Raw genomic sequence first — 20777 nt, forward strand, 5'->3', positions numbered from 1 at the left:
TACCCAATACTATCCCATTGCGCAATAATACAGGGTGTGTTTCTTTTCAAAATGAATTTGTTCGATTTCCGGCAATAAAAAAATGATTAAATTAAACCTACATCTGATTGTGTAGTTTTCGTTTTATTGGAAATCAGTCCCGTAACTCCTTTAAGCATTTTCGCTTATAACTTCGGATTTGGCCTCAACAAGAAAAATGCACTATGTACATAAATTAACATAATTAATCGCGTCGTTAAAGTCAAAATGTGAAACGAAACGTGTAATCCTCGCGTAAAGTTAACAAAACAGTCAGAAACGAGCCAAGAGTGTAACAGGTGGTCTGCACATGTGTGCAATGGCTGAAAACATGAATAGTGTTACTAATGAGCCGAATTATGAAGAGGCCTTCGAACTATCTGGTGAGTATTATGACGTTCTAACTAGGTCAAGTGGTATATAATAGACTAGACATGAAATATCAAAACGTGGTGTTTTATTTTTATAGGCCTGCTATTTAGTAATTGTTAATAAAAGTAGTTTATTTAAAGGATTGCTTGCATTGCTGGGCACGGGTCTCCTCGTAGAACGAGAGGGATCAGGCTCATCAGGCCACAGTCTAAAGTGATAGTAGATACAATACAATACAATACAAAAATGCTTTATTGAACACCAAGTGATAAATGACAAATATTCACATACATATTATTATAATGAAAAGTACGACATGCGGTCTTATCACTTAAAAGCGATCTCTTCCAGACAACCATAGAGTTATTGAAAGAGAATCATTTGAGATACAAGAAACACAGTGATAGACAGATAGATAGTGAAGTAGATACAGTTACAACTCACATAATATGGAAATACATGTTGATTATAAATAATACATCAAGCGTCTGCAGTGACAGCCTAGTGGCTTAAGCACGGCCTTTCGGTTGAGGGCTCCGAGGTTCGAAATCCAGACAGACACCTGTGAGTTTTAAAAGTTATGTGCGTATTAGAAATTAATTATCACATACTTTAACAGAGAGGAAAAATATCATGAGAAAACGTGTATACCTGAGAGATCTTTTAAGAAAGATTTCAAAGGTATGTAAAGGTACGCACTTGGCCAGCGTGGTAGACTATGGCCTAATCCTTCTCATCCGGAGGAAGACCCGTGCCCAGCAGTAGGACATACAGTAATGGGTTGAAAAGGATATGAATATGAAAAATTAAAATGAAAATATTTTATTTGTATCAATATAGTTACATCAGTAATCCATTGTTGGGGCCTCTTTTTAAGTATATTTATACCTGTGACAGGAAGCCCCGCTCTTCCATAGCATCATATAAATATTATTTATTTAAAATTACAAATTTTCTTCACTTACTAACTAAGTGTGTGCGTGTGTGTGCGCGCGTGCTCGTGTGAGTGTGCGTATGTGTGTGTGTGTTTCATCATCAACAACTAGGGCTGTACAATTTAACCGGCCAAGCCGGCTAAAAAAGTTAGCTAAATTAATTAGCTAGCTAACCGATAGGCTTAGCTAATTTAACCGGTTAACTTAATTAGCTCAGCTAATTAGCTAACGGCTAACCGGCTAACCGGCTAATTTTTTTTCAGCTATTCACTGATTCCTTTTCTATAGAAAGGTTCAAAAAATAATATTAAGGCTCTTTTTTTTTGTTTAAAGAAACGATAGTCGCGAAATTTACTTATTTAATATTTTATCAATAATTGAAATAATTATGTTTACTAAAAATAATTATGTGAGTATAAATAATAGTTTTTAGAAAATAATATAATTGAAAATGATAGTCTTTGATAAATACTACAGCAAATTATTACCATAAAATTTGTTTTAATACAAGATTTACATTGCGCGCGTTTTTTGATTTTTTTTAATGGTGACGTTAATTTGTACAGTAGTTCGTTTTTTAGCCGATTTTTTTTGGTGCGCTGTTATAATTTTCTAATAGTTATCATATGTGATATTCCAAAGCCGGCGATGCATTGGCGACTCCTCTGGTGTTGCAAATGTCCATAGGCGACGGTGACTGCTTTTCATCAGGTAGCCCATCTGCCTTATCGTTAGGACACAAATTTCATATTTTTGATATTTCTCATACAATTGAAGATATATATCTCATACAACTGAAAATCACAATTCAACATAATTATTTAAATTATTGATAAAATATTAAATAAGTAAATTTCGCGACTATCGTTTCTTTAAACAAAAAAAAAGAGCCTTAATATTATTTTTATGAACCTTTCTATAGAAAAGGAATCAGTGAATAGCTGAAAAAAAAATTAGCCGGTTAGCCGTTAGCTAATTAGCTGAGCTAATTAAGTTAACCGGTTAAATTAGCTAAGCCTATCGGTTAGCTAGCTAATTAATTTAGCTAACTTTTTTAGCCGGCTTGGCCGGTTAAATTGTACAGCCCTATCAACAACCCATTACTGTCCCACTACAGGGCAGGGGTCTCCTCTCCAAATGAGAAGGATTAGGCCATAGTCCACCGCGCTGGCCAAGTGCGTATTGGTAGACTTCACATACCTTTGAGATTTTGTTCTTCTTTATAAATCGCTCAGGTATGCAGGTTTCATCACGATGTTTTCCTTCACCGTTTAGCAAGTGATATTAATTTGTAATACGCACATAACTTTGTAAAATCAGAGGTGCGTGCCTGGGATTTGAACCTCGGACCCCTCGTTCGAGAGGCCGAGTTTCTTAACCACTAGGCTATCACTACTTCAAAACGTGTGTCAAACGTGTGTGTGTTTATGAAATTACATTTAATAAATCTTCAATCTCATCATAGTCCATTTTCTTTAACCATTCAATATGAATATGTAATTTGCCGCCGCACTCCTTGCTTTTGGATTCTAGGACATGGGTGGTACAACCGGTGGGCGCTGGTGACGTGCAGCATCATCTCCAACGCTATGGCGATGGACATGTTCGGCTTTAGCGTGGTGGTGGCGGCTGCCCGCTGTGACCTGAACCTTGGCATGGAGGAAACTGGGTTACTCGCTTCAGCACCTTTTGCAGGTTCCTTTTGATAACTTACTCATAGCCCAAAAAATTGCGGTACAAGATCCTCCGTGTGTGAGCTGAAAACTTGGACAATTATTTAATCAAAGTATTAGTTTTGAGGCAGATTACAAAAAAGTCTTTTGGGGCAAAATGTTTTTTTTTTATAATATAGGAGTAGCAGACGACCATGCAATCCACCTGATAAAAAGCTACTGCCGCTCGCAGCCATCTGTTATCAACCCCAGATAACATTAGGTTTCTACCTGAAGTCGGCCACAGATGCGTCGCTACTCGTGAGGCTTAAGCTAGAATGCCTTGGAAAAGTATGTCTCCCTTACCCACTCTCATTCAACCAGAACACAGCAGCGCTTACCGTTGCTGTTATTAGGCAGAAATCAATGAAGCGATGGTGCCATTGGGGACGAACCACAGAAGGTTCCACCACCTTCAAGAGCTTTTGTAGGTCACTTGATATAACTTATCTAATAGCTTAACGTTTCTGATCCAATGGTCCACGAATCACTAGAAGCGGTCCGTGGAGGTTATCCTAGAATTGATCCGTGAGATCTTAAATGAATCCATTCTTATGAAGATTCTATTCCCGAAGGGTGACAATGGACCCGATTACTAAGCCTCCGCTAACTGTCTGTCTGGAGAGCTCTATTTTTTTAACCGTAATCATACATAGACATTTGAAATTTTTACAGAGTGGAAAATAAAGAGGAATCTCCCCCTATATGAGCATCGAGTCCATTACTTTATATTGAACCCTTTGCCTCTTAAACTGTTATAGATAGATATTTGACATCTTTACAAAATATAGGTATTATCTATGTAGTCGCTAAAAACCGGTCTCCATTAAAAAAATCCGGTATTTTTTATGTTTTGAACTCTTTAAACGCGTATGAATTCCTATCATCAACAACCCATTAATGTCTACTGGGCACGGGTCTCCTCTCATAATGAGAAGAATTAGGGCATAGTCCACCGCGCTGGCCAAGTGCGAATTGGTAGACTTCACATACCATTGATATTTTTTTATAAATTTCTCAGGTACGAAGGTTTCCTCACGATATTTTCCTTCAGCGTTTCAGTAAGTGATAATTAATTTTTAATACGCACATAATTTGAAAAATCAGCGGTGCGTCCCTGGACTTTGAACCTCGGACCCCTCGATCGAGAGGCCGAGTTTCTTAACCACTAGGCTATCACTGCTTCTTTTCTATAGTAGCTATGATACTACAAATGTTTATATATTTTTTGTAATACGGAACCCTCCGTGCGCGTGTTCGACTTGCACTTGGCCAGATATTACGTGTCATGTAATGTTATTGGTATTTCGCTTTTTTGCACTGGACGATATATTCTTTTATTATTTTCATGGACACATCTGGTAACATATTTTTCTCATAAAACTTTTTAGGAACTTCAATATTTCATTATTATATTACGCTGCAAGTAGGGCTGTCACCCGTATTATATGTAAAATAATATACATGTAAACGGCGGACATAGAAACTGTATCCAACTAAGTATAAAATACAATATGGCCTATTATTGGTATGTCTTATTATGTTATAAAGTCTAGTTGATTTTCTCATTGGAAATTACTACTCCTATTTCGAATACATGGTATAGGATTAGCTGAAAAATATGAAGGCTTTTACGTTATTTCAATTAAATGAAAAAAAAAATTAAGGGTATTTCTAGAAATATTTTTAAAATCAATGTATTTTACAAGTTCTGAGGCATTTGCATTAAAAATAAATGTGTTTTCCAGAAAAGAAAAAAAAATAAAGTCGTGGAAACCCTAGATGCAAAGCACATTTTTGTGAGCGTCATTAACTAAATATTTTCAGTGGAAAAATTATATTGATTACGTGCGTCTTACAATTTAAATGAACAATGCTGCATTGTAATGCCATTGGAATGAATACGGACACTTATTCAAGGCCTATGAAATATGATTTCAAAGTGGTAGAAATTATGATGAAGAATGAAGTCGGAAGACTGGATGCCGCTTGACTTAGTATTAGGGAGCAATCTTTGTCTGAAGTATGAAGTTGGTCCCAGATATCCATGGGCAGCAGCGAAATGTTGGATATACAAGGAAATAAAAGGAAAAATCGGAGATAAGGGGAAATTCGTTAATCCTGATAATCTTAATGAGGACAATGGAACAAAATTAATAACAAATCGTGTATTGTAATTAGTTGTTTGTATTAGTTCTTAGTTTTTGAATGAATCTTTGAATCGTTCAAAATGGGTAAAAATTGAGTTCAAAGATTCTGTTCCATACCCAGCTACATACATACTTACGGGTCAAGTCAATAAAAGCGTAGTGAAAAACAATTTCAGACGATGTTTATTTTAAGTTTAATTTGTATTTCAGGCCTACTCTTCGCATATCCATGGGGATACTTCGCGGACATGCATGGCAGGAGGAAGGCACTGCTTCTGTCTACTTCTGTGGGATTCTTGTTCGCGGCCTTGAGCAGTTTCTCCACGAGCTGGCAGGTCTTACTGGCTTTGAAACTGATAGGATACAGCTTGTAAGTAAAGCAATTGTGTAATGAACTGGCTATTGGTTCAGTAGTGATCTTTAGCTCTAAAATGTCCGAACGATAAGAGTACCACCCCTTCAATACACCAATCGTCGAAGAATGATAGAAATGATAGAAGATTCACATCAATTGGGACTGTGGCGGTTCTCTAAAGTGCAGTAGGCACGTTATTTTTTTACTCACGAATATGTGGAATGAACTTCTTCCCTCAAGGCTATCTGAATAGGATATCCGAAAATGACATAATATTATCAAATAATACTTATATATATATCTAAATATATATTACTCAAAGGTGACTGACTGACATATTGATCTATCAACTCACAGCCCAAACCACTGGACGGATCGGGCTGAAATTTTGGCATGCAGGTAGATGTTATGACGTAGGCATCCGCTAAGAAAGGATTTTGATCAATTCTACCCCCAAGGGGATAAAATAGGGGATGAAAATATTACTTCGTAACGCGAGCGAAGCCGCGGGCAAAAGCTCGTGTATCCATAAGGAACTTCGGATCGGATCTTAACGTATATTGATTTTTCCAGTTCCACTGCAGCACATACCTTGACGTTTACGTATCTTGGCGAGTGCACCGGCAGTCACCACCGAAGTCAGTATATCTTTATCGTGAACAGCATCAACTTATCTGCGGAAATGATATTCTACGGTAAGTGCGAATTTTTGTCATCATTTTTATAAGAAACGAGATTTTTGAAATTATTTCTAACAGTCCATTTAAATGTTAAATTTGGGTTGCAAAGGACGCAATTTTATTTTTTGGATTTCAAGGGATAGTGTGACGCTAAATTCTGATTTGTGACGTCTCAACTCTTGCCTTCGGCTGCCATCTTGCAATAAGGGCGCTAATTTTCATTATAACTATATCAGGGAAACTATTCTCCGCTCAGAAGTCGTCGAACCAATTACAAACAAAGTTGATAACGAAAATAGATTAAAATTAGGGTAAGAAATTTTCGTTAATAACTTTTTTTCTAATAGTTTTGTTGTTTAAATGAATAATAACTTTCTTTTACTTTCATTAATTTCGAATCTCTTCTGTAAATGTTCAATGAGAACATTATTTTATTTATTTCGTAATACTTACAACGTTTTTTAGAAAAAATATGATTACTTCAGTCACCTTGTTATTCGAAATGACTAATTACGCGGTCTTGAAACTTCATCATTGATTATTTGTTTTATGATTATTAGTTAGTTGTGTTTGTTCCAATTTAAAGAATAATAAATAATTATTTATATTCTATGGAGTGGGAATGTATCCAGACTTTATTACTTAGAATCTCAAAATTAAAAATATTTCCGAGGTATTGGCGAAAACATTCTTAAGTCCATCTTTCTTGGGTAATGTTTTTTGTTCGAACTGATTATATTTAAGAAAAAGGTGGAGTAACTTATATGAATACTTAACATTAGTATAGTGTTATATACATAGACATCATATACTCAAGTTAAATGGGGCAAAATCCAGTATCGATATCAATCGAATTAAGAACGACGATGTGTCCTTCCAGGTTTGGCATACTTCATCTTGCCGCTAACCTTCAACGTGCCTATACCTTGGCTCTCCATAGCCTACAGCTCTTGGCGACTGTACGTCCTGGTCCTTTCCCTTCCCCTAGGATTGGGTACGTTAATGATGTTCTTTCTGGAGGAAAGCCCTAAATTCTTGGCGAATATAGGTCAAACTGACAAGGCATTGGAGAGTTTGAGGAGGATTTATAAAATGAATGGCGGGAAGAAGGATGAGTTTCCGGTAAGTGAAATGGAGTTGTTAGAAAGTTAGCATGGCTTATGAGGTGGACGTGGCGGCAATGGTGCAGAAGGTGAAGTAGGAAATGAGAAAAAAAAGGTAAGTAGTGGAATAATAGATGATGGAAAAGGAAAATATCAGATGGAAGATATCTTGAAACAAATTCAAAAATCAAATAATGATTATAAATTATTCGTATTATTTTTATTTGTAGGTTCTGTCAATAGAACTAATTGCTATTTAAGTTTATAAGGTTTTTCTAAAAACGCCTACTGTAAGTACACTAGACAAAACATTTACAATGCGATAATGCTATATTTTTTTCTATAATATAGAAGTAGCAAACGAGCATGCAGATCGCCTGGTAGTTATTGGCTACTGCCATCCATGGACGTCTGTAATTAATCTGTTAGCACTGCTGTTATTAGGTAGAAATAGGTGCGGTGGTGGAGCCGCCGGAATACAATGATAAAAGGCTCTACCACATTTAAGAAGTAGTTCAAACGAAAATAGACTCATTTCTAAGATTAATACACATAGAAACAAACATGCATTTTCAGATAAAGTACCTCAGTAAGGTAGAAGTGGAAGTTGAGGAATCCTTCTGGGGGTCACTTGTGAAACAAACGGTACCTTTGTTCAGGCCTCCACTACTCTTCAGAACCCTTCAGCTCTTCTTTGTGATGACTGTTTGCTGTAGTGCGTAAGTTTGTGTTTAACAATTATGTAAATGTACATTTCAAATTAAGATAGGGGTTAAAGTCGGTAAAAATCGTGGTGAACGGTAAAGAGAAACATTAGACGAATTTTGAAAAAAATAAATCGTAACTCATGTATTAATATTTTGAACTAGGAGTATTTTTATAAAAAAATCAGCGGTTATGGTCACGGATAGTCTTTTTTTTTATTTCGCATATCTGAATTTTTTTGTAACGCTTACAGAACTCCTTTCTGATTTCCAGGAATAATGTATTCTTGATGTGGTACGCGACGACCGTAAACATGTTCTTCTCGGAGAACCATGCCTCCGATAACATTGGCTTCTGCCAACGGATGAAGAATAATGTTACTGTTGACACTTCTTATACCGGTGATAGCGTAAGTTATAGTCTTTATGAAGTTGTATCGAAAAACAAGTTGTCTATACTTTTCTGTACAATGTTTGTTTCGATAGTGTAAAGCTTAGGTGCGGATTGGTAAACTTCACACACTTTTCTTAGTTAGCTCTCAGTACATAGTGATATTTTCATTCATCGTAAATAAAATGATAATTAATTTTAAATACTCATTAATTTTCGAAAAGTCGGTATCTTTGAACCCTGTACCGTTTACACTGTTTGAAACCGATATCCATAACTCTATCGTAGAGCATAAGATCAAAAATGTTTTATGACAGTTGTTCCTAGAATTTATATGAAATACATGTCCGTATGTAGTCCAGGGTATTATTTCTACGGCGATCATTATCATCATCGACCCATTACTGTCCCACTGCAGGGCACGGGTCTCCTCTCCAAATGAGAAGGATTAGGCCATAGTCCACCGTGCAGGCCAAGTGGGAATTGGTAGACTTCACATACCTTTGAGATTTTGTTTTTCTTTATAAATCTCTCAGGTATGCAGGTTTCCTCACGATGTTTTTCTTCACCGTTTAGCAAGTGATCATTAATTTCTAATACGCACATAACATTGAAAAATCAAAGGTGCCTGGGATTTGAAACTCGGACCCCTTGATCGAGAGGCCGAGTTTCTTAGCCACTAGGCTATCACTGCTATTTCTACGGTATTGTCATCAATTTCTATACTTTCTTCATTTACATGTTCATAAACTTTATATAAACCTTTGTTCCCAGGTAATTTGTGATAATACCATATCTCTCAATGCGATCTACTCCGGAGTCGGTCTCGGTGTAATGCTGACGATCCTCAACTTGTCAGCATCAAAGTTTGCTTCACACAGAAAACTGGTGTTAATAGCATTTCTACTGCTACCTTGTATCAGTTGCATTCTTGTTGGAGTGTTGGAGCAGCCGCTTGCAAGTCTTATCTCCTTCACCTTGATACAAACCTCTGCTATCGGCATTGGCAACGTCGCGTCGTACTTTATGGATCTTTATCCTACTTCGTACAGGTAACATAACTTATTTTATTATTTGTACTATTTATATTTCGAGTTCATATTTCATACAATTTGTCAGTAGATCCTTTTTGAAGATTAACATTTTTTGACATATTGGTGACTTCCCGCACCTCATCAAGGTATAGGGCTCTTGAATGACGCTGTGGATACTTTCCGCAACTTATCAAGAGATGGCGTTTTCTGAATCACGCTATCGAAGTGTTCTCAACTTCTTGTATATCTACAAGCTTTGAACTGTGGGATCACAGTCACTCCCCAGGCGTAGCAGCCTACTAGTGTAGTATAACTCACCTAGTCTACAGAGGGATCTTACTTTGCCAAACTAACATACCGTTTACTACGATCGTAGATAAGTATAGATATCACCACCATTGAAAGAAGCCATTAAATGGCTTAAACGGCTGACAACTCTGTCAGCCATTTAATGTCTGTCATGGTGTAATTTACGTGGAACAATTCCGACATGCGCAGTTAAGTGGTGCAAAAGCACGAAATCGAAGAAAAAGTGCGGAGAAATATCGTTTCATTCATAAATGATCTAAAAACTATATTTTTCAAATATTTTTCAAACACGAAAATAGATGACAGTGACAATTTCAATAGTCAAAACTGGTTATACTTTCTTGTTAGGAGTGAGTAATCTTTACTAATCTATAACTACAATGCTATTTTTCCTCAGAGGTCTAGCAACAAGCCTCTGTCTAATGGTAGCGAGACTCACATCGTTCGGTTCTGTCAACGCGGTCGGAGCTGTCATCACTGACTATTGCAGTCTCACCTTTTACTTCTGGGCTGTTGTTACTTTCTGTAAGTATTTAAACTCCACCTTATTCTTTATGATCTTTTTTATTTAACTAGTAGGGTGATCTACCTGATAGACAAAAATTCGTATGGTATTTGTAATCCACTTTAGTCTTACTTGACGTCGGCTATAAATTAGCTAAGGACCACATATGCGTAGCTAGCTAACTCTAAGAGACTAAGTTGGAACGTCTTGTATAAGTGTGTTTCTCTTGCCATATCGTTCAAACTTAGCAACATTTAACACTGCTGTTATATGTGTCAGACAAAAGTGTGGTCATGGTGCTTCTGGAGTGAAACCACAAAGGGTTTTACCACTTTCAATAATTTTCGGCGCCTTAATGATAATGATAATGATCTCCTTTTTTTTATAATATAGGAGTGGCAGACGAGCATGCAGTCCACCTGATGGTAAGTGGCTACTGCCACCCATGGACATTTGTAATCAATCCCAGATAGGATTAGATATTCCTACCTGAGGTCGGCCACAGATGCGCCGCTACCCCTGAGGACTAAGCTGGAACGCCTCGGAAAAGTCTGTCTCCCTTACCACAGCCTTTAAACCGGAACACAGCAGCGCCTAACACTGCTGTTAGGTAGAAATAGGTGTGGCGGTGGTGCCGCCGGAGTCGAACCGCAAAGGGTTCTACCACCTTTAAACCTTTATTAACAATCTTATTTTATACATTTTATATTTTCATGTTATTATTATTTTTTACATTTAATTTATTTGAAGTATTTGTAGGTAATTAATTTCATTTTTTTAGACACCAGTTTCTTGATTGTCTTGCTTTCCAGCATAGGCCTCCCCGAGAATTTTCCACAGAGATCTATCTCTTGCTTTTCTCATCCAAGTTCTTGCCATCTTTTTTTTTAGGCGCCTTAGTTACTTGTATATATTTTGTTTATCTTCCCAGGTGGTGCGGGAGTCTGTCTGTTATTACCAAAGGATCGGAAGACCAATACTATCCATCCTTCTAATTCAGCCCCGACTAGACCTGCGGGATAACATCGGATCTCATAATATGTGTGCCTATGATATAAAAAAATTATAGTTCAAAAAACTAAAAAACACGCTTTTATGATAAAATCAACTAAAAAGTAGAAAATAGTTTTAAATCTAAGAATCAATTAAGGAACAGTAAATAGTATAATTGTGGAAAAAGTGTGGGGTGCTTTTCGAACCTGATAAATGGAGCACCCCACACTTTTTCCACAATTATACTATTTACTGTTCCTTAATTGATTCTTAGATTGAAAATTATTTTCTACTTTTTAGTTGATTTTATCATAAAAGCGTGTTTTTTAGTTTTTTGAACTATAATTATTTATTAATTTTTAGTATTTCTCGTTATAGCGACCACCATTATTCATCGTTTGTAAAAAAATCAAGTGTCTATCTAGTACGATTTAAGAGATAAAGCCCAACGACAGACGAACAGACCGCAGAGGGTTTCGTTTTAACCTTTGAGTACGGAATCCTAAAAATCATTCTACAAGAGCGCATTATAGATATGTTTCAGAACATTTGAGTTATTGGGAAATAACATTATTATTTTCTAAACTAAAAATCACGATATAAAAGTTACGCCTATTGAAACTAAATAGCAATAATTATTATTTGCAATCTAAAGTTGCGATGAACTTTGCTGAAGGTGTTTGAAAAATCTCGCCTCGAAAATCGTTAATCCAGAGGATGTTGATAAGGACAATGGTACAAAACTATTAATGTTTAAAATATTGAATTGTCATCGGTCCTTAATAAGTATGCCAAATTTCGAGTTAATCCGACGTTTTGAAGGGGGTTAAAATCATGTTCAAAGATTCCGTTACATACTAACATACCAACATACCAACATACATACGTCTGAAGCTAATAAAAGCGTGTTAATGACAAACAGGGACAAAATATTTTGCATTTATATTGTACAAAACAAAATAAGCTATTTTTGAATTGTCCTTAATATTTATTTTATTATTGCATTTGTTATGAAAATTAAATTATTTATTGATATACTTATGTTGCCATTGTCTTGTACTAAGGTTATGATTTAAGGACACTAATTTAAATATATTATTGTCGGTACTGATAGAATCTCATACATACAATTCTCGTAATTATATAATTTAATAACTAACTTAATATAATATCTAAATTGTAGTAACAGCCTTTATTTTTAGCACTCGGGTTTTTGATTTTTATATAAGTAACGAAATAAATTATGATTGAATAAAACAATTGTGAACAACCTAACAATTTATTTCAATAATTTTGTTATGTATAAATTAGAGATGTGTATAAAATATAATTAAAGATGAAAATTATGAAGTATCTTCAAATTGTTTTGAGGACGAAGTATAATCTAAAAATTATATTATAAGTACCCAGTTTTCGATTCCTCGAGTCGTCACAATTTAATAGACCCATTTTGACACATGCCTTCGCTAGGCTCTAAGCATGTGACATAGAAATCGATATCCAAAGAAACCGATTTTTACGACAAATCGATTACAACCCCACATCGTATTGTATAGATTACTTGATATTTTGTAAACAGAATATTTATTTAACATTTTTAATCATCATTAAATCATCTAAATAGTCAATAAAAAGAGGAAAAGAAAATAAATTCTACTGTTATTTAAAAATTTAATGATGTTTAGAAGATTGCATCGCTCGTAAAGTGTATTTTTTTTCGTTTTATCATTCACTAATTACTTAATTGTTGATATGATGAAAAAGGGATAAATAATTAGTTATTGGTAATTCTAAATTGCGATTTATTTAAAGTTAATCGATTATGGTTTCTTCCGAATGCTTTGAGGCCGCAAGCTCTAGCCGTCACGTGGTCGTAAACTGCCTACTAAAAAGTTGTTTAAGATATTAATGACATTAGAATGGCAAGTGTCAAAATGGGCCTATTAAATTGTGACTACTATAGGCAAACTCAATATCCCCACTCTTCCCGGTATATGCCATTGTCCTTATAGAATTCCAAGAAACCGTTTGCATTGACCTTCCCTATACGACGGCACATACTACAGAGTACAGACGGATCAAGCTGAAGTTAGGAAAATATACTGTTAGTAGATTCATTACAATTAATTAAATATACACAAGGCACAGGGCTATGCTCGAATGATTAAAACATCGACGAATTATAACCAGTAATATATCGCCTCCCATAAATTTAATTATCGTTTATTTTACCTAAAGTTTTCACATATATATTCAACATTTTACATTATTTTAATTAACATAAAATTCTCGTTAGTAGATAGTTAAAATTCTAGTTAGTGGTAGTAGATACATGTTGGTATAATTTTTAAATAATTTCAAATGTTGAACTTGTTAGGTTAAGTTAGATCATTGGTAATTAACGGAATTTTTGTTTGCCTTAATAAATTACCGTATGATTTAGAAATATATTAGTAGAATAGTACACAAACAAAGTCAAATGCTCTATCCGCACGTTTGATTTTGTAACGGTTTGTTGATGTTTGGCAAGCAGGCGGATGCGGTATGAAATTTAAGGAAAAATGTGGAAATAAAAAATGTTCGTAAGATGCACATGATATCATGAAAGAAAATTCAACTACGTAAAAATTACATGAAAAGTAAATAGTGTACAAAGGTGTATCAACATAATTATTTGCGTCTTTAATGATGGTATCAGAAAGTAAGCGTTGTCCTTGGGTTAACAATTAGTAAAAACAGTCTGATATGAAACAAGAGTGTGACAGGTGGTCTGCATGTGTAAAATGGCTGAAAACATGAATAGTGCTATTAATGAAGGATATTATGACGAGGCCGTCAAATTATCTGGTACTATTTAATATTTTTTGTTTAATTTTTTGCTATAATAATATAAGGAGTAGCAAACGAGCATGCATCCCACCTGATGGTAAGTGGCTTTTGCAGGCTTTGGACATATAATAAATATAAGATTAGATTCCTACTTGAGGATAGCCACAAATACGATGCTATCCTTGAGGACTAAGTTGTAACGCCTAGAAGTATGTCTCCCTTAACACACACTCCAAAACGAAACACAGCATCGCTTAGCACGTGTTAATAGGCAGGCACAGTACCCTTACCATGAGTTTTTACGTTTCGACAAATATGACTGTTTTGGTATTTGTTTACGTATAGGCCAATACGATTTCCTAGTTCTGACACAATCCGCTAGGGGCGTTGATTGAAATTTGTAGGTTCCAAAATTATTACCTTGAAAGCTCTTTTTGTGCTTTCGATCTTTGGTAGGCAAAACATGGATGGATTAATTATTATAAAAATAGGCGTTAATGGAACGACTCAAATGGAAAGATCAGGCAATTTACTGCAGTTTGTCTTTTGTTTTTTACATTGTTGTAATCAGTATATCTTTTTTAATACCGTGTACTGACATAATAGTCATAAAGCAGTATACATCATATAACATTTTATTCTATACGTGCCCATTGCGAAACTTGTAAGCAAAATTTCAGTAAAATTGGTTATGGCCAACTGGTTTGAAATTCATACATACGAACTAACAAGCCGTCCTCTTCAGGTCATAAAACCTGGTCGGGGGCCTGTACTCCTTCTACTCAGGCTAAATAAAGGCTTGTAAATACATATTCTAGGACATGGATTGTACAACTGGCTGGCACTGGTTGCATGCAGCATTATCTCCTGCGCAGTGGGGCTGGACATGTTCGGCATCAGTGTCGTGGTGGCAGCTGCTCGCTGTGACTTGAAGCTCGGCATGCAGGAAACTGGCTTGCTCGCTTCAGCGCCTTTAGCAGGTAAATTTGATCCAACTACTGGTTAAATCGTCTGTTCGAATGGCAACTTGGGCGGCAAATTTCGCGTTTCAGCACCGACAATTTATTAAATACGCATTTGTCGGATTATACGATGTGTATTTCACATTTATAAACGTATTTTTGAATTACATGAATTAACTAATATAAAAAAAAAACAATCGAAATATCTTTAACCTGTTATTTTTTAGGCCGTTTATTATTAAGTATAATAAATTAAATTTTTGCCTATCACACAATTTCTTGTTGGCAGAAACGTTCAAATGTCGATTTTTTTGGTGGTAAAACAGTTTCAGTCTCCACCCATGTGTTCATCTCGACCCCTGTGTTCATCTTGACCCACGTGTTCAATTTGTATTTCAGGAGTACTCTTCGCATATCCATGGGGATACTTCGCGGACATGCATGGCAGGAGGAAGGCGCTGCTTCTGTCTACTTCTGTGGGCTTCTTGTTTGCAGCCTTGAGCAGTTTGTCCACTAGCTGGCAGGTCATGCTGGCTTTGAAACTAATCGGTTGCAGCTTGTAAGTAACGCAATTGCAAGTGACTTCATTTACTGACCCAACTAGGATTTACCCTTACCGGGCTAGAATTTAAGTCCTATCTGATGTCAGCCACAGACGTTTCTACCCCTAAAAATTAAACTGCAAGCCTTGTATAAGTGTCCCCCTCTTAACCTTTAATACCAAATTACAGTAACACTAACTCTTTTATTATAAGACAGAAATAGACAGTGCGGTCACTACTTCCAGAGTCGAACTACTAATGATTCTTCTATCGTCGTATATCAAATTTTCCAGTTCCACTGCAGCACATACGTTGACGTTTACGTATCTCAGCGAGTGCACTGGCAGTGAGCACCGAAGTCAATATATCTTCATCATGAACAGCATCAACTTGGGCTCGGAGATTATATACTACGGTAAATGCGAATTAGTCTTATATGTATATTTACTTATTATTACAGCAATTATCATACAAAACATAAAATCCTTGCACCTTCAAATAATTGACTGAAAAGGGAAGTAATGTAGCCCATACAATCGTACCATTTAGACGAATTCAACGGGTCTCAAAGAACGAGATATGTATACATATGCTCGGAGAGCATTACGCTCTGCAACCGGGTACATACATATTAAATACATACACAACTAAAGCTAATATAAATCATGTATTACCAAAGTGTGTTTTCAGGTTTGGCATACTTCATCTTGCCCTTATCCTTCAACATGCCTATACCTTGGCTCTCCATAGTCTATAACTCCTGGCGACTGTACGTCCTGGTCCTAGCCCTTCCCCTGGGAGTGGGTGCTGTGATGATGTTCTTCCTGGAGGAAAGTCCTAGATTCTTAGCGAATATGGGTCAGACTGATAAGGCTTTAGAGAGTTTGAAGAAAATTTATAAAATCAATGGAGGGAAGAAGGATGAGTTTCCGGTAAATGAAATAGAGGTATTTATTTGGTATTACATTTCAAAACATCGTTAGAAGTATAAAAAGCACAATAAGTACCAGGCATTTTACGTTGATAAGCCATAAAAACTGAACTAAAAGTAAGGTTTTCCTAAAAGCGGCTACTATAAGTTCAATAGTTAAATATTCGCAATATGAATGTCATGTATTAATAATGACTATGTGACCATATTTACTCGCTTTAAAAGTTTGTAGCAATACACTTTCAGGTAAAGTACCTCAAGAACGTTGACGTGAAAGTGGAGGAGTCCTTCTGGGGGTCGCTTGTGAAACAAACGATACCTTTGTTCAAGCCTCCGCTGCTCTTCAGAACCCTTCAGCTCTTCTTTTTGATGACTGTTTGCTGCGCTACGTAAGTTATCTAAATAAATATTTTAGTACTATGTAAACTTTTGATTTGCAAATTTGAAATTGCTTTTGGCAAAAATAATGATGATAGAACTGTTAAGAGAAAGAGTAGAGTTTATACATTCAACTATATAGTAGTAAAAAATTTTTAACAAAAAAATACAACCGACTTCTGTATCACAAGTGTCAAAGTAAAAAATAATTCAAATAAATGTTGGTTTTGTACATATTTCTGAAGTTGGCGCTCTTTATATTTCGTTGGATAACGACGTAAACAGCGAGTCTAATATGGAGGAGTTCCCCTCATTTTCTCCAGAACCCGTCGATGGATCCTAACCATATTTAAATGGGACCAACTTGCAGCTCGTTTCTACACAATAAAAAAATTTATTAAAATCGGTTCACTAACGGCGGAGTAATTCGTGGTCATACATAAAAAAAAAAGATACCGGCCGAATTGATAACCACCTCCTTTTTGAAGTCGGTTAAAAATAGGCCGGCACATGGAGAGGAGAGCATCTAAGAAAACCTCAGCTCTATTTGCCCCATTAGCGTTAATTAATTTTGTAAATGATCGCAAAATATTTTGATATTGACTTTTATCTTGTTTCTCGCACGAAATATTAAGAACCATAATATGGTTTGTGGCTTCCAGGAATAATGTGTTTATGATGTGGTTTGCGACGGCTGTCAATATGTTTTTCAACTCTGGGAACAATTCCATTGATAACATTGGTTTCTGCCAGCGGATTGCAAATTATGTTACTGTTGCTACTTTTAATACTACTAGTGATAGCGTAAGTACTTCTTGACTTTGTTGGACTAATATAATACATTAACTATTTAGTATTCTACTGCTTATCACGGGTATCGCATAATCAGGGCTTTGACCTTAATTCACTACTCAGGTCAAGTCTGAATAGGTAGACTTTATGTACTTTCCCTACATAACTCTTAGGAAATTCTATTCGCTAAGACCTTTACAATATTTGTTTTCTGTTCCCATACTAATGCCAGAGTTTATACTTTATTTACGGAATTATCCAGTTCATTTTATTATATAACAGGTACTCACGATATGTGTTTTTTATTTGTTTATTGCCGTATGTAAACCCAGTTGCATGGATCATGGTCGCGACGAAACTGCGGTCGCGGGGAAACTAGTTGACAAATACTACTGGTAGATTAATCTATTCTTCTCTAGGTTTCATATCACGACACACACAATATCCTTACCGTACCGTACCGCACCGTACTTTGCACTATTTGTGACTTGCATAAACTAACCATTGGATTCCACGTCTGGGCTAACTTAAAACCATCTTCTCTTTTGAAGGTCCTAAGATGATCTAGGATGTTATCCAGTTCATTTTAACTTACTGTTTTCAGGTAATATGTGACAGTGCGATATCTCTCAACGCCATCTACTCCGGAGTCGGTCTCGGTATCGTTCTGATGGTGCTCAACTTGTCAGCAGCAACATTCGCTAAACACAGAAGACTGGTGTTAATAAAATTTCTACTGGTACCTTGTCTCAGTTGCGTCCTTGTAGGAGTGTTGGAGCAGCCGCTAGCAAGACTCATATTCTTCACGTTGATACAGACTTCTTCTATTGGAATTGGTCATATAGCTTCTTACTTTGTGGATTTTTATCCTACTTCTTACAGGTACTTTTGTTGCGTCCTTTAGTACATTTGTATTTTAATTCCTAATGATTATACTTCTTTAGATAAATTCTTAGTTAGTGTTAAGAATGTTTGTATACTAAAAACCACGTAAAAATATATAAATTTCATTAATGAAGGACTAAGGTATCTTATTATGAAAAGATAAAGCCATATAGCGACAGCTCAATAAATTTTCATTTGCAAAGAAAAAGTCTTCAGTAATAGATTTAATTTTATTACTGTTCTATTTTCTTATAATAGTTATATATTTATTTTACAATTTATTTTACAAATATTTTACAATTATCTTTAACAGAGGCCTAGCCTTTCGCGGCTCACATCGTTCGGTTCTGTTAACGCCGTCGGAGCTGTCATCATCGACTATTGCAGTCTTACCTTTTACTTCTGGGCTGCTGTTAGTTTCTGTAAGTATTTAAACTCCTTCTTTTTTTATGAAAATCAATAGCTTCTCTTATCAAACAAACATGCAGTCCACCTGTTGAAAGGAAGAATCTCTAATCAACTCTACCTAGATAGGATCGGGGACCTTGAGGTCGGCCTCTGAGGACTAAGTTAGATCCTTGTGTAAGTCTATCCTTTACCACACCATTCAAGACACAGTAGCGTTTAAAAATATAGTTGTAATCTGAAATAGGTGTACCGGTGGACCATCCCTAGCCGAGCCTCGAAGGATTTAATCATCTTCCAAAATCTGCAATCATCGATAAATAAATTCCAATACATTTTACATATTCGTATGACACAGCAAATCTTCGGCATTCATGTCATTTTCTGTAATCAGTTCTACATGTAAAAGTTAGGGATTTGATAAGGAAACTTTATCAGGTACGTATTTGATATGTAAATTATATTTTCACCCTCTTTCTCAAGTACCGCTGATAATACTATAATCGATCTGTGACATGATTTTGCAACTTTTTCATGACATGCAATAAGTAAATAATCATATTTATCTAAATAATCACTAGCTTATGCCCGCGACTTTGTCTGCTTCGTGGCAATTATCTAATACAGTAGTAAATCTAAATATATATAACTCAAAGGTGACTGACTGATATACTGATCTATCAACGCACAGCCCAAGCCACTGGACGGATCGGGCTGAAATTTGGCATGCAGGTAGATGTTATGACGTAGGCATCCGCTAAGAAAGGATTTTGATCAATTCTACCCCCAAGGGGATAAAATAGGGGATGAAAATAGTACTTCGTAACGCGAGCGAAGCCGCGGGCAAAAGCTCGTCAATAAAGAAGCTTAACTTCTCTTTGAATTTAAATTAATTTTATTACTGGCTGGAAATAATTATTCTTATTTATGTTATCGATGTAACCGGTTATATTATTAAATATTATTTAAATTATCATTGTCGCAGCCAGTCATAACAACAAATTAGTATGAACTCCGCCTGAGGTAGGCCACAGATGCATTGATAGCCCTGAGGCCTAAATTTAGACGCCTCGAAAAAGTATGTCTCCCCTACTACACCAAAACCAGTAGGTCAGTTAAATTTGCTTCTTCTTCCATTTTTACCCTGTTATAAGATTTATAAATTATACTCGTATATCTTTGGCTACGATGAGCTTAGCAAATCGATCTATATATCGATTATTAATTTGTGGGCGCGCCGGTAGGTAGATCTACAATGGTATTTCGATTCAACTAATTTAACCGATATTTATAAAAATATAGTTAAAATAATTAAATGAATAAGCGTTAATGCCACCATAGTAACAATAACACCCAAGCAAAATACCAAACAGTTCAGAGCACCACCGTGCCGTGTCCACTATTGGACAACTTCTGATCTGTTGACAGTTGCGCGCCCCTTTTTTATACCATGATACAGGTAGCCAATTGTTAATACGGAGCGGTAGTTCGAAATTAATATCATGTGATATTGGAATATTTATATATGAAATGAAGCATTCTCCCACAAATTATAACCGTAAGTTTTATAAATTACACAAGTATAATTAAAATTGATTCAGTATTTCGTGATACTCGGACAAAGATAGCAACTTTATAATAACGTAGATACAAAGATATCTATCTCACATGCAGATGTATATAATCTAATATTTTCCGCACCATCATGACAGCATGACGAAGCATACAAGATAACACAAAATTCTTAAACTGTATATTTAATAGTTTCTGATTTTAGATTCATTTTAATCCG

The 20777-nt window shown here is 35.7% G+C and overlaps 2 protein-coding genes across 2 annotated transcripts; both read left to right on the top strand.

Annotated features, from left to right (window-relative positions):
* Nucleotides 1-255: 255 nt before the first annotated feature.
* LOC140757788 (putative metabolite transport protein YyaJ) lies at nucleotides 256-11330 on the top strand. Its single transcript, XM_073093657.1, has 10 exons — nucleotides 256-401; nucleotides 2859-3020; nucleotides 5398-5557; nucleotides 6116-6237; nucleotides 7103-7344; nucleotides 7902-8044; nucleotides 8304-8439; nucleotides 9195-9472; nucleotides 10161-10288; nucleotides 11200-11330. The coding sequence occupies exons 1-10, from the start codon at nucleotides 329-331 to the stop codon at nucleotides 11289-11291; spliced, it is 1536 nt and encodes a 511-aa protein (XP_072949758.1). The 5' UTR covers nucleotides 256-328; the 3' UTR covers nucleotides 11292-11330.
* Nucleotides 11331-14001: 2671 nt separating this feature from the next.
* On the top strand, nucleotides 14002-18614 carry LOC140757789 (synaptic vesicle glycoprotein 2B-like). Its single transcript, XM_073093658.1, has 8 exons — nucleotides 14002-14108; nucleotides 14909-15070; nucleotides 15452-15611; nucleotides 15888-16009; nucleotides 16285-16526; nucleotides 16772-16914; nucleotides 17566-17707; nucleotides 18300-18614. The coding sequence occupies exons 1-8, from the start codon at nucleotides 14036-14038 to the stop codon at nucleotides 18597-18599; spliced, it is 1344 nt and encodes a 447-aa protein (XP_072949759.1). The 5' UTR covers nucleotides 14002-14035; the 3' UTR covers nucleotides 18600-18614.
* The last annotated feature ends 2163 nt before the right edge of the window (nucleotides 18615-20777 follow it).

This window comes from Epargyreus clarus, unplaced genomic scaffold (genome assembly GCF_041222505.1).
Source record: "Epargyreus clarus isolate Ecla_fem2 unplaced genomic scaffold, WU_Ecla_fem_2.2 ptg000005l, whole genome shotgun sequence".
NCBI classification, from domain to species: domain Eukaryota; kingdom Metazoa; phylum Arthropoda; class Insecta; order Lepidoptera; family Hesperiidae; genus Epargyreus; species Epargyreus clarus.

Bases quoted from the DNA above. Each gene is read 5' to 3' on its own strand.
- LOC140757788 (XM_073093657.1), top strand. From the start codon at position 329: ATGTGTGCAATGGCTGAAAACATGAATAGTGTTACTAATGAGCCGAAT. The intron at 7,345-7,901 runs GTAAGTGAAATG...ATGCATTTTCAG, and splicing joins GGAAGAAGGATGAGTTTCCG to ATAAAGTACCTCAGTAAGGT. The intron at 8,045-8,303 runs GTAAGTTTGTGT...TCTGATTTCCAG, and splicing joins ATGACTGTTTGCTGTAGTGC to GAATAATGTATTCTTGATGT.
- LOC140757789 (XM_073093658.1), top strand. From the start codon at position 14,036: ATGTGTAAAATGGCTGAAAACATGAATAGTGCTATTAATGAAGGATAT. The intron at 15,612-15,887 runs GTAAGTAACGCA...CAAATTTTCCAG, and splicing joins AAACTAATCGGTTGCAGCTT to TTCCACTGCAGCACATACGT. The intron at 16,010-16,284 runs GTAAATGCGAAT...GTGTGTTTTCAG, and splicing joins CTCGGAGATTATATACTACG to GTTTGGCATACTTCATCTTG.